The 19,382-nt window shown below is 33.5% G+C and overlaps 1 protein-coding gene across 2 annotated transcripts in view; it reads left to right on the top strand.

Annotated features, from left to right (window-relative positions):
* Positions 1–2,769: 2,769 nt before the first annotated feature.
* Positions 2,770–19,382, top strand: part of LOC127865572 (uncharacterized) — a 123,002-nt gene continuing 106,389 nt past the window's right edge. The window contains exons 1-3 of one of the 2 annotated variants that reach the window (XM_052405418.1): positions 2,773–3,014; positions 6,589–6,778; positions 8,199–8,485. In XM_052405418.1, coding sequence (XP_052261378.1) covers positions 2,776–3,014; positions 6,589–6,778; positions 8,199–8,267 — 498 coding nt within the window. In that variant the 5' untranslated portion in view covers positions 2,773–2,775 and the 3' untranslated portion in view covers positions 8,268–8,485. Of the gene's footprint in view, positions 3,015–6,588; positions 6,779–8,198; positions 8,486–19,382 lie in introns of those variants that run through there. The other variant, XM_052405419.1, reaches the window with a different exon arrangement.

Here is a 19,382-nt window from a genome sequence, read left to right as displayed (position 1 = left end):
TCAAATTTATAAAGAGTGAAACATAACGCACGGGTCGAGTTTTGTGTGCACTTTTTATCATCCCATTTATTTTATAGAGATAACTTAGACAAAATTTCAACAACATGGCCCTTTTTTGACGTTCTGAAAGCATAAAAAGTATGATGAAAATTTAAATGAGAACTGAATATAAAGGCAATCTGAAATCACCACCATATTAAATGAATATTGTTGAAATATCGAATACCTATCTTTTCAAGAATATATTTTCATTATCAAAATTCCCTGTAAAAACTTTTGATTTTTGACACCATATACACATTCAAAATATACAATAAGATAATTGATGAAAATATATAAAAAATAAATATGCGATCAATACTTTTTACTCACGAATCAGGTAGTCATAAAGACAGCCCTGTTGACCCGTACTTTGTTGTTTATGCATTACTTGTTACCCTAGCAGTTCACACGGTGTCAACAACTCTGACCTAAACATAGTTTAGACCATAGAGCATTAATGCGCTTTTTCGGCATAGCTGTTTTACCCAGCTTTTCACCTTAAATGACTTTTACATAACGCCAGCAGACACGCATGAATATTATTGAATATTTCATAGGCTGATTCGAGATAAAACCTCTAAACTTTGGCTACATCACTGTGTCTGTGCTCAGCGCAAAGGATGTAGCACTGTTCAGTGTCTGGAGTTCCGGACTACTCTCTGTATGTTCAAACGACACAAATTGTGGCCCAGTTACAATTACCCATTAAAATCCATCTCGCAGAATTTCAGGGTCAGTACTCGTTCATTAAGTCGTCCGGGGAATATATAATTGATTATCGATAAATACAGTTTTGCTTTCAAGATGAAACAACAAACATTACCGAAATAGTATAGTGTCACGATAAGAGAAAAATCGTTTTATTATCCAACAACAAATGTTTGCCGTACTCGCTCAGCAAGTCTGGAAATCGTTCCTGAATGCCTTGATAGGCAGCCCTTATTTACAAGTTTGCTATTTTGAATTCAATTTTGTATCGAAAAGCAAAATTGTGCTTAAATGTGCCATTTACAATTCGCAATCAGATTTTTAATGACCCTCGTCATGAGAGTCCATAACACATTGAGTGATTTTATAGCGAACAGCATCGCCGATTACCAGGCTGCGCAAATGCACATGTCGGGCTTAAGATACGCTGGTCAAAACGCAGATGCGATGCTGTCCGCTATAAAATCACTCAAGGTTTATGGTCTCATTATGTATCTCTTGACCAGACTGATACATGCGCCTGCTTGGTTGGCAATAGGTATGATGGCCGCATATGGTATAAGACCCATTTTTCGCATGACGTGGGTCTTTTTAAATCTCATTGCAAGTAGTAAATGGTATATATTAGCACAATGCATTTCGATATAAAATTTCATTTAAAAAGCAAACTGGCAAATAAGGGTAGAATGTTCAGGCGTTCAGGAACGATTTCCAGACGGACTGACAGAGTACGGAAAAATTTGTGATTAGATAATTAAACGATTTTTCACTTAACGTGACACTATTCCATTTCAGTAGTGTTTTTTTCTTCTCATATTGAAAGCAAAACTGTATTTATTTATAGTCAATTATTTCCTACCCTGACGATTAAGTCACCGAGAACAGACCCTGCAATTCTGCGAGATGGATTTCAACGCGTAATTGTAATTGTAACTGGGCCACAATTTGTGTGTATGTGTCGTTTGAAAATGCAGAGAGTTGTCCAGAATTCCGAACGTTGTACAGTGTTACATCCTTTACGCTGTGCACAGACACAGTGATGCAGCCAAATGTCAAGGGATTTTCCTCGATTCAGCCTATAAAATATTCAAATGTATTAATTTGTGCCTGCTGGCGTTATGTAGAGGTCATTTAATATGAAACGCTGGGTAAAATAGCTCCGCCGAAAAAGCGAATAAGTGTTCTATACCGATGTTAAGGTCAGAGACTGATTGACACCGTGTGTAACAAGTAATGCCTAAACAACAAAGTAAGGATCAACAGCGCTGTTTTTATGACCACCTTATTCGTTAGAAAAAAATTACTGCTCGCAGATTGATTTATTCTTTTATTTTGAATTGTATATGGTGTCAAAACAAAGTTTTAAAAAGGCAATTTCCATCATGAAATTATATTCTTAGTGTGATAGGTATTCCATATTTCCATAATGTTCATTTAATATGATGGTGATTGCAAATTTAATTTTATATTAACTGGTTCTCATTATACCATTTTCCACTTATTTTAATGCTTTCAGAACGTCTAACAAGACATGTTGTTGTTATTTTGTGTAAGTTATTTCTTTAACATAAATATGATGACAAACAGTGCACACACATCTCGACCATTGCGTTAAGACACACTCTTAATAAATTTGAATGGGTTGTGTTCATTTCAAACTTGCGATTTAAAAAGCTATAAGTTAATTTTGAAAAATGATTTGCGTCTTAGATTATGCAAAAGCGAACAATTTTAGTCCCTTCAGCGCTTAGATAATTAATTGCCATAAAACCTTAGAAAAAATCATTCGTAGTCGACTTTATGTCAGCCATTGAAAAATTAATCCTTATGCACTTCTTAAAAAAAACTAAGATGTGTTTATTGTTATCGCCTGTTGAGCTTAATCTCATATTGAACGGGTTTAATTATTGCAATGGAGATAATGAAAGGACGTAGTCAAAAGGCATTGTCACGCGAAAATGGACTAAGTCACATCTAATCTGCAATATTGTATCATGCGTGTGTGAAATAACGTATATATATACCATGTACCCTACAACCATCACTCATATAACATTCATTTATTCACAGCTCGGTGTGTCGCCAAAAAGGCTCAATGACTATGTTTTGCCAACGGGATCGGTCGGCAGTGTGGCCGTCGGCGGTAAGTCTGGTGCTGGCTTACTTTGTGTAGGCGCCGTATTCGCCGAGACGGGAATGGAGGTATTTTTCGTGCACCAAGACAACTTCACGCTCCCACCTACGTTTGAACGCCAAACAGTCAGGTAATACGTTTATTATTGTCAGAGCTTTAAAACAGGACCGCGTGTTTTGAGATAAAAAGTGACCGGATATATGCTCATAAGTTGTCATAAATACGAAAAGAAGTATTGTAAATGGATTTTTATTTACATGGAACGCATAAGGATTTGCACCATCAAATCATTACTATTATTTGAAAAGATTATTGTATCAAAATGAACATATGTTTGAACAATAACTTGCATAAAATATGTTATAAGCACCTTTGTTGGCTTAAAAGGTTACGTTAAAGAGCGAACCTACGTGATACTTGTATTTCATTATTATGCAATTTGTAATTTACGATTGTTTTTCTTAAAGGCCATACGGGTTGTGACGTAACGAACAATCTTGGGCATTATTGAATAAATATAATGATCGAAATTTGTATCAACGCAATAAATCAAAGTTCATACATTCTTCAAAAGGCAGTCACTTGATCAACATTTAATTGCCTCGGGGTATCAAACGTCAATAAGTTTCTGACACTTCGGGTTTGTATCATGAATCCTTGAATATTTACGTATCATAAAGATCGTCAAACATCGGTTAATTCCGTTTGTATTCGTTATGTGTCCGTTGCATACGTCATATTTATGCAGACACGTGACTTTACACACGGCCATTCAGAATTGCGCACGTTACAATCAACTTATGTATTTTGTTAGCCCACAACCGGATAGGAGAGGTCGTTATTTCATGCTTTCGCGAGCGGGGCACGTTGGAGGTTTTCGCTTTTATCTTGAATTTTACAAACATTTGAAAACGTTGTGTTAAGTTTAAGAAGCAGAAATAAAACGCACAGAAATCTGAAATGGATTTGTCTACGTTTATGCTGTTGCGTTCTCCATCAACTACGTTACATGGTATACATTTATATTTATATATAATAGCAACAGTATTGTCTGAATGAGCAAATAACAATGTCTTACTCGAAAATCTAGTGAGAAAGTCCTGGCTAGTGTTGACCTGAAAACACTATTGAGTCACTGAAAATGATCGAACAAGTAGTAAGAAAAGTATTGACCAGGGTGAACCTGCACACATTAATGACATTATTATCCTAGAAACGGTGTGTATTTATATTTGAGTGGACTATTTGGTCAGGCATCATGCGTGCATTTTAAGAAGAGACGCATCAGTTTAACATTATCCACACAATTAAATATGTTGACCGTTTGGTTTTATAATGACATATTTTTATCATTTGCTGTTATAAATATATGCACATATTTTATCATCGTTTACTTTCATGAACGTTCTGCGGCATCTGTATCAATTTCGGCATGGTATTTCAAGCATTGACTATTATAACGGCGTGGTTCGGTACCTTTGAGTATTATAATGACATGGTTTGGTATAGTTGGCTATTATAATGCTATACATTGTACTTACGCACAATTTACAATAATAACAAATAATTATGATAATACTATTACTTCTGCTCATTGGGTCATTGTCGACCTAAAATGGCCCACAAGTCACCCGGGTGACTAGAAGCCGATTCATGTCACCCTGGGGTGACTTCAAGCCGACGCTAGTCACCACCGGGTGACTAGAATCGGCTTCATGTCACCCCAGGGTGAAATGAATCGGCTTCTAGTCATCTCCGGGTGACAAGAATCAGCTTTTAGTCACCCGTGTATTTTTTATCAAACGGCACCGCATCGCATTTCGATGTCGTAAAAAGAGCGATCGCGTTCGACCAGAAAACAACAACAACAACATGTAAATAAAAATAGAAAAAAAAAAGAATTTTAAAACCATAGAGTATGTGTGATAAAATGTAAGGATAAAAAAAAGGATCTGTGATAAAATGCATTTAATTTAATTAATTAATGTAGTTTTTTTAGACGTTTAGCTCTACTTTCGTTTTTGTAGTATTTTTACACAAATTCCCTCGCATATGAACGACCAAATCATGTATTTTTTGTTGAAAAAGTAAAATTGTTACCGAGGGTGACTTTATGCTGATTTCGAGGGTGACTAGAATCGGCTTGAAGTCACCCCGGGTGACAAGAATCGGCTTCATGTCACCCGGGGGTGACTAGCGTCGGCTTGAAGTCACCCTAGGGTGACAAGAATCGGCTTCTAGTCACCCACGGGTGACTTGTGGGCCATTTCTGGTCGACAATGACCCATTGAGCATTACTACTAATAATACAATTATAATATATTTTGTTTAATTATTATTATTAAAATATTAAGTCATCATTAAATAATTTTAATATTGTAAGTGAATTGTTTGACATAATTTACGTAAATGTTTCACTTCTTTATATGGTTTAGACGATTTCGCTATATGAATAAGTTATATTTGAATCATAATTGTAATATAAACATCATTTTGCATAAGCATTATTGATATATGAATGAATTATTTTGCATCACCATGGCTAAGGCTATAATAATGATATTTACTGGAATCAGTGCCTTTTTAAGGACAAACTTTTGCTCCATTTAACATAATAATAACATATTCATGTAACATTTGCTTGTATAATTTCTTAATTTTGTATCATCTGCTATTAGAATTGTTATAAAATTGGCAGTCTTTTTCTGATTTTTCTTTTTAGCTTATAAAATTAACGCAGTATTATAAGAAGGGTCGAGTGCCTTAAAGTGTTATATAGATTCCCTTTTGAATTCAAACAGCATTGATTTATTAGGTCCAATCAACCAATCTTGGCACTTGCTATTTAATAGCCAAAACTAAATGATCGTCGTTCTAATGTACGCCAATCTTTTATCCCATTATTGTGCTCAAATTAACGGGATTGCATCCAATCTGATAAATGTCGGTGTAATCGACTCTATGGAAAAAGAAAACACTAGCAAAACAGTGACGTCAGTTTTTTAAAAGAATTTAAGTCACTTGATATTGAGATGTTGTTTTCGGCTCTTTTATCTTGATTATGTTTGAAATGATTACAGAAACAAATATTAAAATGTTGCGATGCGTAGAATACAAACGATAGGATACATAGAATTCCAGATAATTGCTGAACACAAATAGGTTTATAAGCTCCTATCAATACTTGAACATTGCATATTTTTTAACAAAACTGGAATCAAATTAATTTTCATAATGCTTGTCCACTTATATATGCTATTCTCTTTATGTTAGTTTATCATTTCATATATTCTTTTCAATTCTGTTTTTCTTTTTTAATCTTATAACATAAATGATTATATATAACATAACACATACTGTCCTATTTGATAGAAATGTTACCAACCAAGGTCTAAAAATTATTTCTGTGTAATTTGTTAAAACCATTATTTGCAAATGAAATACATGTATGTATACAATATATGCTGTAAACTGAATTGAAAAAATAAATAACAGTAAATGGAATACACACCAGCGCCCGTGGTTTATGTTTCTTAAGCCTCGCACATAAATGTTTCTGTATTCCACACAAACTGTATTTCTACTCACCAAAAAAACGATGATTCTTTATTGGCCGACAGTCATGGCCGTCACTGATAATTAATTATTTTGTGTTTCTTAAAGTACAAATTACAAACAAATGTATATCGTATCTGTGGCTTCAGGAGCAGACTCGAATGCGTGGCGAGATGCTGCAAAAATTCCACGTGTTCATTAGCGCTCCACGGCGACCTGTCATTGCCTCAGAGGGAGTGTCTGCATGTTCATGGCGTGCTGACCTTGAAAGTTGGAACTATTCTCATGCAATCGTTCACAGTGATGCCAGATGTGTGGGCGGTCGTTCGTATTCAACCGGTAGTATAGTTATGCTTACGTTTGTGTGCTATTGTTTGAAGCTCAGACGTATTGTACCTTGAAAGAATGAACTCTTAGAGCATATCTTATTATCTGTTTCATACACTTTGCTTTTGTCCGGTTACTAATTTCTAGCTAGACATCAATAGCTTGTTCAAGCGTCGCTAGAAAAAGTCTGCGCTGAAACTCTTATAATGTTTGTCATTACAATCTAACTAGTATCGGTGTGTTGCTTTATGAGCCAACTCGAAGTATACTCCATTGACCCTAATGTGGAAGATATGAACATGTTTCATCGGCAATGTTTTCCGAATTACCTAAAGTGTTTAAGTGACTAATTTTAACATAGTTTAAATTGAAGCGGGACAATCAATGACATCAATGTCATATTGTTTTAGCTATAAAACAGGGACTATATATCCTATATTTTTGTGTAAAAAAAAAATTGTACACGTACGTTGATAAAAAATAATTCAACTGTTTACCGCATGTTCTTCCTACAGAAGGAAGGGCTCGTCATATCTTTATCGCAGTGTTGCAAATTTTACCATGCAAAAGAAATTTGATGGAGGTTTATTGAAATCACAATGTCGGTCAGTTAGTTCGTCCTCGTATAATTTTAAAAGTTTGTGGAGCAAACTACTCCATCTTTGAAATTTCAAATATGTTATCACCATGAATTGAGATGTACTAGACACGTTTCTTTCCCAATCACCCACACGTTTTTGACTTACGTGACCTTGAATTTAGAATTAAAATGGTTTAACTGTAACATATAATGTTATACATTGGTGCAGCAAACGCCACTTTTCAAGCGAAAAAAATAATTCTCCACCACAAACTAAAGATGTATAAGACACTTTTGTTTCGTCCCAAGTGAAACACTTATTCTTGGCTGATTTTTCATTGAACATACGTATTTATCATACCAACGCATTGATATCTGCCTTATAAAACGTTGCCTGATATATTTTTTATATCATGGTCAACAGTAAGTTCTTATATCAGTCAATGATAGGAGGTAGGTCATATTACTCGGAATCAACTATATAGTAAACATTTTTAGTAAAATCGAATCAGATTCAAGAAAACAAACAATTTGATACCAAGATGTAATATATTTTAAACACAAAATGCAACACAAACTGCATAAAACCTTTTTTACAAATATTAAGCGCGCGTGCTATGACTTCATTATTAACACGTCAAACGACAACAGTCATATTCTTTCCCGCTAAAACTGCAGCTTTTTAGCGATTTTTTTCATTATTTCTTCAAAATCGGGGACGTAGAGGTATGATAAACAGAAAAACAGGTTACTGCAGCCTCGCCGTTATATTATTCTTAGCCTTGCCTGATATATTACAAAAAGATCAGACAGTTACCTGTTATTCTCTATATATCTGTATTTACCTTTTAGTGGAGTATAGAATGGGGATTGCCGAATAACACTACCCCGAAGCAGCCGAATAGAAAAGACAAGAAGTAACATACGATCTCAACACGCTGGGTGACCGACGTTGGAACTCTACACAGTCATATGATTAGAACTTGATTTGTCTTCTTCTTCAAGAGGACTTCAATAAAAGATTGCAATAAAATTATAAAAATGTAATCATACTGTTGTTAATGCTCGTAAAAACCTTCACTGCAAAACATAACCTACATTAAATAAAAATTGTTTGCATAATATATTATTAAAGCGAGTATATACGATTTCGTCAAATATAAATGAATTTATATTAAATGTGTAAACAACTTATTATATATATCTTTCAATATAAAATAAAATAAAAGTTCAGAAGAACATGTGTCGAAAAATGCGAAATAAGCCAAATATTTAATTCTGAAATCGAAAACGGCTGTACAGTGGAATTCGCCAGCATGTATATCATCCATGTACAATTTGAATCTAAACTTAGTTTAACGGTTTATTTTAAATTTCTGCAACGATATATATTCATACGACACACGGACACTAATTCTGGTCTTAATAAAACACGAATGCTTCGGTCATTGTAGGAAAATATGTTCGTCAAAATCGACTCGGGGCGCTAATTTGTCTTTGCTGCATTTTATGAAATTCGTATTTAATGTATACTTTTTCTTGCCTATTTTGTGTTATTGTAACATATTTTATCAATTTATTACAATTGAACACAAATAAAAAGTCGTAAAATCCCGCTTTAAAGCATAACGTATATTGAGTTTGTAATGTCGTATTGATAGCGAATAGTGTCATTTTCTATTTGAATTAATCCGACGAGTTGAAGCCTCGCCATGTAATTCTTTCTAAAACGGGTGTGATTTATTAAAGCACACAATGGCACTAATATAGTATATTTATCCTACAATAATGAATATATTTTTAATCCTTGTTAGTCAAATACTACCGATTAGTAGTTAAAATAGTAAAACATATTGAAGTAACTGAATTAAACCTTGCGTAGTAATTTCAAAACTATTTGTGATTTTTTCTGGTTACACCACGCGCAATGGTATTCAACAATTCAATGACAAAACAAAGTAACACGACAAATATCGCTATATGCCTCGATTAAAATTGAATAAGCATTCAAAAATGTTACACACTCAAGTAGAACACATAAGTTTTTGTACCAACTTAAATACTCGATTTACCCAAGTAAACTACAAAAACAATAATACAACTTGCTGCCATTTGTCAACTTAAAACAAGTTTACCCGTACGTGAAGCATGATTAAGCATTTATCCCCGCCAAAATTTAAATGTAAATGTTTAATCAACTCTTCGTTTGGATAACATTTTTACTAACTGGCCTGTACAAGTCAAAACTATACTGGCTAATGCTCTACTCACCAAAGTTAATTTACGCATAAATATCATTATGTTTTTTTTCTTCCTATTATGTTTGCTTTCATGATGAGTTATAAATCTGCACGAGGGACATCATACATTTGTTCATTGCCATATTCATTTTCCATTTGTAAAAAGTTGATGTAAGCACGCAATTCTTTATTCATAAATATTTTTTGATCAGCTTACAAAGGAACGACCATTTCATCAGAAACATTACCTTTTCAATTCTACGTCAAATAAGGATGAAAATTAAAAGAACAGAACAATACACTAAAACTATAAGAATAAGCACTCTTTTAAAGTCACTGACACTGTTCTCAATCCGTAAATAATTTACTAAATTGTACAAAAATACACGTTATATAAAACATCTCGTTGTTTGAGTATATTCTAAATTATTTATCAAATCTTCGATGCAATTTCATCGGTTTTATTCCAGCCATAGATTTCACTAGTTATTACAATAGTCCCTCCTAGACACAGACGCACACGCACGCACGCACACACGCACCAACACACGCGCACACGCACGCGCACACACATAAGTCATAAATAAATGCACATGCGTTCCGAAATCCCCAGACAATAGCTTACTTGAAATAAATGAATGATTAAATCCAGTGACGTTATGTCAGCAGAGAGAGCGCGTAGATTGGCGATGTGTTTTGCTTCCAGTTAAACAAATAATCTAAAGAAACGCTGCATTGGTTAAATCACATGTATTGTTTTACGGTGTTCACATTGATTTGAAATGTATTCATTTAATGAAGGTACATATAGAACTTTAAGAACAAATTATTGAGAATGTGTTTGCAGCCGATTGGAGCGTCGGTAATTATTTGTTTGAATTTTTTTACGCAACCATCTTATGTATTACAAATAACAAATGAGGTGTCTAGGGTATAGGCAAAGGTCTCACCTAGAGGACGAGATTATAACGTATGACTTACTATTTTCGTGAATATAAAAGAATGAAGTGCACATCATAAACCTTTTCAATTTAAAATCTCATAAACAATAGTGGCCAAACATAATACGTTAAGGGTGTGTCATTCCGGACTACGACTTGGCCAGGAGATGATTAAACATAACACAATATTTTGGAAACTATTCCCAGTTATTGTTTCAATAGCTTGATTTTGTTTCGCTCGTTCACGTTTACATAATAATGTAAAGTAACGTAAATCCGTCCTAGCGTTAACGGGTCCAGAATTAAAAACTGAGCAGCAGGTAAGTGCAAAATTGAATGTAGACCTTAGAAGAAGACACACGGTAATCAAAGCGACGCATGACTCGATATTCGACAATTTAAAGAGACAATTGACCATTTAAGACGACATTTGAACATTTGATTCTCGCATTGTTGCGCTTCTATTTATAATAGAATATTAAACTTCAAATTATAAGTTAATTTATTATTGGACAGTATTAATAATACATTTTGTCTGTTCAAGCCTGATAGATATATTGATACAGATTTAATATACATGTAGTTTAACAATTGATATATCTATATTGACGTAAATAAATTTGACCTCGCTGGGGTAAAATTTGTAATATTTACTAAGAAGTTCGAATGTCTATATACATGGGCAGATAAATAATAATAAATGGTATTCATCATCAGCATCATTTTGCTATTTCAACTGTAAAATATATGTTGTAATGTTTAATTATATCATTACCATGTCTTCCTGATTTGTTTTAGTCGTTGAGATGACAGTTTTTAACAAATAGTAAGTGAACATAAATCTACTAGCAATTTGGGTGGTAAACCACAACTATTTTAGTCCGTATTTTAAATTTGCTTTAACTTGAGATGGACGTCTTTCTCATATAACTACTAAATTACGGTAAAATCCAAACATAATGACATCCGTTGCAATATTCGAAGGATTTAACATTGGCCAGATTGCCCTTTCACAAGATCATCTAGCTATGTTCGGTATAAATCATTTAATAGTAGTGATTTCAATATTCTTTTAATAACTTTGAGCGAGAAATTTATCTGATCAAAACACCAAACAAATACAAAAATCTAAAAGTTCAAAAGTCGGCTGCTTAATGGTTTATAATCCATTTCACGCATCTAGTTCGATTGATACCTTATCGGAACAATTTGTTATGACTCAGATTTGTTTTTGTCAGTTCAAAACCAGACGTGAAGGTCAAAACGATACTAGGAAGAGAAATCGTGAAATAACAGATTTCTTTTTTATCGACCAGGGATGGTGGTTTAAGCCTTTCAGACCATTTTTGCTCAGAATAAAGAAATGCTCTATCATGATTGTATAAACATGTGAGAAAATCTTAATTTTGGTATGAGGTTGTGTAAATAGAACTTCAGATATACAGGAACAACTGTTTTTGTTTTTAAAAAATCATCATGCACACTGCCTTACAATAGATTATTTGTATACAAAGGTTTTTATTTTTATTTTTTTGACGTAACCATTGAACGCTATACTTCACATCACTTTAGTTATCATTTGGTCGTAAATTCTCAACGGTCATGACCAACTTTTGATAAAATATCCAAATATTAAACACATGTATCAATCGTGGCCGATGAAAAGTTAATGCACACAGAGGATGTCCTCATAAAAGGCACGAATAGTCCGTTGTTTTCGTTATATATCCGTTGTACTAGTAACATATCCGTTGAGTATTGACGTATATAAGCTGGCAGTTACAGTACACTTCAGGAAGTCGGATAAATATATCAGATTCATTTTCTTGCTTCTCGGGACACATTTTGATGTGAAATATCAAAGTGCGTTCTATATTTCGAATAAACATAAATAATACCAAAATAAGAAGCAATTGTACTTTGTAATGACCCTCCTCTTGCCAGCATTATATTTGTGTAACTTGTAGCTGTTTTAGATATAATTGTGCTTACTGGCATACCATATAGAGTTCGGGGATTTTGCAAATATTACACTCGAGCAGATCGATTTCTTGCCAAGGGGAGCAATATTTAAAAAACCGCGGAAATTCCAATTCATTTTAATATACCAAAAATATTTTACTTTCAACAAAGAACAAGGCGAACGTCCACAATTCATAAGAACATTATAGCGCTAATCAACATTTTTTGTTAAATAATATTTAATAATCGCCTACCAATAATTCTCTGTTTTTGTGTATTTTCGAAAAAACTATGGTTAATATATTAAGCCCTTAAGCGTTCATACACAAAAAAGCAACAAAACAACATATTGTTCTGCTTGCCAAGTCATAAATATAAACTGCGTATCTGTTTTTAATAGAATCAGTATTATTTCTTGGAAGAAGATGTATTATTTATTAAAACAAAGGAACACGAATACTGAAGCATACAACTAAGTATTAAGTGAACACTTAATATATATCACATGGATGAACATTATTTTAAGTAATAAAGGTTCGAATGTCTTATATAACATCTTATATAACATTTAACAGCTATTTGATTTGTTTGATAATAATAATGTATTCATTTATATTTGTATTTGACGCTTTTACCAATCTTCACAGAAACGTTCGTCCGTTATGCGCCCCTGAAACAGATTTGAATAATTCATTTAATCGTATAATTCTTATGGCATACAGTTCCTTTTGCCCTGACAAGGTAATGAAAAAGAGGATAATAACGCCTCATATTTTTGTGTAAATAAACAGTTTCCATATAAACCGAATCAGACTAGAGAGAGCGGCTAGGTCACACCAAGACGCCACGTGCTGTACGCATTATACGAGGCATGTCCATTTCTAACAGGTAGGGACGTCAAGCGATCACTTGTGGACAAACGTTTTTATACAAACGATACACATGTATTTGGTTATTTAAGAAATGCTTTTGTATGCATATATTACAGAAAGTTATTACGTTAACTGGTCCACATTTGTTTTGTATAGAAATACATCATTTGGGCAAGCTTGCTCGAACTACAAGCACGCACTCTTACTTCCTATTTTTATTATGACATTTACCAAAAATAATTTTGTCTTTTAGTATTGTTCTATGCAAGGCTTATGTGTATATACACAACATCAAAGGCAAAGGCTTACAAATCATGGCAAAATAAGTAAAACTACGAGCTTAATTACCACTCTTCTTTACAGATTTGCTGTCTGCACGGTAATCACAACAAAAAGCCGCGACAGTACAATGACTAGGTGGTAACGCAAGTTACAAATTAATGGCAATTCAAAAGCCCGATGAGATAACCAAGTTGCATTCTAGACCATTTTTTTCAAGCTATAGTGATTAACATATTTTTTCAGTTTCTTGTTAGATATATTTAATATATTTTTTGCGTAATTGATCTTTTTACCAATGGTTTATTGATTAAAATTGAATCACTGGCTTCATATCATATTAGCGACAAATTAATGTTTTAAATCGACCACGTCATGTGGAATTGTGGCAGGGATATGCGATGTCTACACGGGTTTCTGCTCGTTTATTTATGAAAAAAAAACGATTATCGTCGGCTACTTTATAAATATAAAGGTGTAAACAAATACACAATGTTTTGTTCACTTTGATAAAAAGCAATGAAGAATTTGCTGAATTTGTTTTACAAAAGACGTGTTTGCTCGGGGCTTATGAAATCACCTTTTTTCAATAATTCCACGCTATGTGAAAGTTTGATTGCAAATACAACGAGTATTTAACATAGATCTTTAAATAGAATGTGAAAAAACACCTGTATTCATGATTCGTTAACATTATTATTTCATAAGCTTTGATCTATCAAATAAACTAGGTGCCTTTGAAAAATCGTCGACGTGTTGCCATATAGTATTCTCTGATAGTGTTGGCCGAACTGACCGAGTTTCTAGCCAACAAGAAGATGACGACGTACGGGCGAACTGCCTTTGCGCGTCAAGTGTTGCGAATGGCGTGAGTGCTGTCCTCAATGACGACTCTAGGGCTCTGTGGCGTCCCAGATATGTACGGCAACGTGTTCTACCTGCATCACTCGGACATCACCAAGTTACCCGTTCACGTCATCGAAAGCGTCAAGTAACGATCACTCGTATTTTTAATCTTTGTTTGTTTTCCCCTTTTTCTATAAGTATAACAATGTGAACCATAAATAACAGGGCTATACAGATTATGTGTCATATTAGATTTGTTTTGAGCATTTTATTTTTTAACAATAATTGTGTTTTTGTTCAATTAAAGCATAATAGGTTTGTCTTCGCAATTCAATTATACTAGCCATATATTTTACATGTTGGTATAACATGACACTGGCACACGACCATAATTATTTCGTTCACAATCAAACGGTCTTAGCATGCGTGCAAAAACGTTGATACATTTGTGTAAACCATTGTGTCTCTATTTCCTTTCAGAAGTCGTCTAGAGTGCGTAGAGAGCTGTTTAAGGTCGCCAAAATGTTTCTCCATTTTGCACGGCGACCTGGCCAGTTCCCGAAAGCAATGCACGCACCTAGAGAGCATACTCACCGTGCGTACCGGAACCGTCTTCATGCGACCACCGGATGTGACGTCACTGGTGAATTTGTCCGCGTTCGTAGCAATCGACACGGTAAGAATTCGCTAAAGGACTAATGTTTCAATACAGATGTGGTTTTGTACAAGATCATGCAATTTTAATAATAAGTACAATGTGACTAACAAACATTTAACAATATTATGAAGCAAATCTGTTACACAAGAAAGGTATGCAGTTTGTGCACAGTTAATACTTATTTGGTACGCAGTAGGTACACAGTTGATACGCAGTTGGTACGCAATTGATATGTAGTTGGTACGCAGTTGATGCGTAGATGGTACGCGAGTCAGTTAAATATACACTTTGACCCTCAAAAAATTGCTGCAAAGGGTATGTTAACTGATCTTGGTAGGGTAGCACGTACTGTATAACAAAAGTTTACCGAAATCGGAACTCCGGATTTTTTTTCAAGATGGCTGCCCAGATGGCCACCAAAACCTATTTATGATCATAACTATGTAACTATCCACTCAAATTTGATGTTTATGGCCAGGTTTCGGGGATCAAAGAACACTTGAAGATTATCAGACATAGTGTACGTTTTTATGATACACACAAATCCAACATGGCCTCCAAACATATCCACCGCCACATTGAGAAGGATCACAAGTCCATAACATTTGACTCAAAGGTGATGATTTTTTATGTAAAATGTCAAAGTTTCTGAGACAAAGAAAACTTTAATTGAATTGTTGATATCACTTAGCAATTGATTCATCATAAAATCCAATTTAGGACACTCTGCTGTCCACTATCACCTGATAACAATTTGTAGCCTCACCGATTATTGTTGTGGGGCTATGGACGGGATCAATTCACAGTTGCTTTAACAATATCAACGTTTATCGTGTCACATGCCTTCAAATCAGCTTGATAACCAGGTAACCTAATAACACAAAAGATATAAGGCTAGTTGACCACGTGACCTCGAATATCCGTCAGTCGCTCTCCTGTGACGGACTCCTTTTTCGATTAATAAAATACCAAATACCTAATTCCGGATTTTCGAAACTAAGTAGCATTAGAGTAGTCTCCCATTCGGGTAGGTATCGCTCACTTTGAGTCTGTTAGAAGTACACGGCGCAAAAAGTAAACAATGGGAAAATTCTATTGTTGTATGCCTGAATGTCAAAATTGTTGGGGACAAGTTGGCAGATATGGCAAGCCTTTAACGATGCAAAAATTGCCAAGTAATTATGCTATGAAAACCGCATGGATTAAAGCTATAAGAAGGCGAGATTGGAAGCCAACCGGGTAGGTATTATTAGTGTACCGACATCTTATATGTCGATGTACATAAATATCGTTTTGTAGGAGTAGTTCACCATGTACTGGCAAGCAAAATTATTACAAACATTTTGTTTAGTATTAATCGGGTTATAAACTAATTAAATTTGGTTTAATATGGCCTAATTTGTCGACATTTTACACCATGATTTGAATCTTAAATTTGAATGATTAATTTGAGCAGATTGACATTGAATAGTTATGTTACCGGACCACACCAATGTAAATATCAACAATCAGCTCCTCTATTCCGCGAATGCCTGAAATTGTAATCTAATTAACTTAAATTGCATTTAAAATAAAACCGATTTCTTATTTATACAACATAGGGCTATTTGTTCTATATTGATTGGTACAATTTCAGTGTATTAAACATCAACACCCTGCCACACTGTGTATATTTAATTATTTGCCATGTTTCGCACAAACTTGCATTTTACATTTATCTCTGTGACAAATTTAAGGTGCTCTGACTGTTTATTAATTTTTTGTCAGTATTAAGCTTAACCCTTTTGTGTACATTGATGTTGCAGATACACCAGGGTATGCTCTGATCATTTGTGGATGGATTTGTCGAAACTCCATGAACAGGATCAAGGTGCCAACAAAATACCTTGCGCAGAAGATTCTTTCTACCAAGAAAGTATAGACATGTAAATCTCTAATAAAGGTTATTAATAGCTGTTTCAGCCTTTCAACCTATTTTAAATAATAGGTTATGCATCTCATGCTTTTCACAGTATGTGAAGATTATAAAATGCATGCATAATATATGCATTCCAAATTAATTATAAACCACACAGTCTTTACTAAAACTTTGCATAAGAAAATAATGCAAAACAACACCAGTTAAATGTATGTTATATGAAGACACTCAGATCATACATATTTATGCATGTACGTAGCAATATTATTCAATAACATCTCAAAACATCAAACCCTTATTTCTAGCTTATCACCTAGGCTTAATATAGACTTGGTTATTTGAACTTTAGTATGAAGTACCTCCTGTATATTTAAACTGTATTTTTATCTGCATTTAATCAGTATATTTGTTTGTTGTTGTTTTTACATAAAATGTACATAAACATGCATTTATATATCTTACTATTACTTTTTTAAAGGTGTATGAAAGTGCTGATCAGTCCTGATGATTCTTCAAGTCCACAGAGTTAGAGTCATTCCTGGGATCAGATTCAAACATTTCATGGGTAATGACATCAATATTTATTGTCTCCAAACATGTCAGGCTATTTATTCTTTAGGCCAGTTTAGGGTTTGGCATTTTTGTATCTATTAATAATAAATATAATTTTAACTTAACATGCCTTTAGTCAAAAGATTCTTAAGATTAACCATCACTTTTTTAATATGGAAGTGAACTGTTTTTGTCAGAACAAAACATAATATACTTTCTCTGGAAGGACTAGGCAATTAACATTAACTTAAATTGAAAACATTCAAATAAACATTAAGATTTATGTATTGATAATAATAAACTTATTTATTTTAGCTAGATTGCATCCAAAGCCTTAGGCTTATTGAGATACTCTCAATTATGTTTCCTGGGAAGAACCAGTACATGGTGCATTTGGAAAGATCATGAGAACGCTCCCCAAGTAGGGATCAAACCTGCGGCCTCCCAATGGCTAGGCAGGCGCCATATCTACAATGCCACAGCAAAATTGTTAAAAGTTACAATATATATATAATATACATAAAATTTATGTATTTCAGCTATGCTAAATCACATGCTGATGACACCAGTGTCGGTGATGAAAGCTCTGGAAGTGTCGGTGTTCAGGCATCTCCTGACTTGCATGAAATCTCCACATGTACCGAAAGACCAGAAATAACCATCAAAGACATTAATGCCTCAGACAATAAAATCATGTTTTATACTGGCTCGGCAACTTTCTTTTTTTAAATTCTGTGTTTTTGACATTTATTGAATTTGGTACCGACAAGTAATGTACTGAAAAACTGAACACTGTTAAGATTGAGACAGGGCGTAAAAGAAAGTTAAGACCTGTTGATGAGTTTCAATGACATGGTAAACAAATTATTTGATGCAACATAATAATTCTTCAATACTAGTACTGTATTGATAAATAAAACATTTGATAATTTTGAATGAGTTGTATCTTTTCATTGTGCTTTTGTTACTTGAGTGCTATGTACAGTCACATGTTACAGTAAAATATACTTTCAAATCACATATATCACAGACCATATAAGTATATATTGATATATGTATCACAACAGTCTATCTTCATGTCCGATTTTATCAAAACTAAACAATAGCAATGTTAATAAATAATGAGCCAACAAAGACTTAGAATAATAAGAAAATATTTTCATTTTTATTGTGCCCAGATGAATTTATAAGTGTATTTCTTTGATGTCAAAATGAAACAGTTTTCAGGTAACTGTAAAAGAAAAGACAATTTTTTGGTTCATTATAAATGTACATATGTCTTATAACATATATTTGCAGACAATTCTAAAAATTATGGAAAATTGCTCATTTTGAGAATTCTCCTTTTTACCATAATTTTTCCTACCATATGAATTATAAAGCTATTTCTCCTTTATATTGTTTAGTTAATAGTTTAAGAACATTATATAGACACCTTTTAACTCTGTTGTGCAGACATGATTTGAACCATATTGCTGAATGAAAAAATTAATTATATAAAGCAATAACTTCTTTTGTTACAATGTTTACAATACTAAAAAAAGCTCAAATAGAATTGAAATAAATAAAACTTCCCCCAGATTTGCAATGTAAATGTAAAATGTAACAAATTCTTTGATGAAAAAGACAATATAATATCAATTCTCTATTTAAGGTCACATTGTATATATGTCGAACAAAAATTTAGAAGACATTCATTGTAAATATTCATAAAATAATAATGCAAGCAATTTAATTTCACGTGATTAAATCATAAACAGTAAGATGC

Source organism: Dreissena polymorpha, chromosome 2 (assembly GCF_020536995.1).
Source record: "Dreissena polymorpha isolate Duluth1 chromosome 2, UMN_Dpol_1.0, whole genome shotgun sequence".
Taxonomy (NCBI): domain Eukaryota; kingdom Metazoa; phylum Mollusca; class Bivalvia; order Myida; family Dreissenidae; genus Dreissena; species Dreissena polymorpha.
Note: the sequence above shows the minus strand (reverse complement) of the source record. Positions and strands in the feature narration are given on the sequence as shown.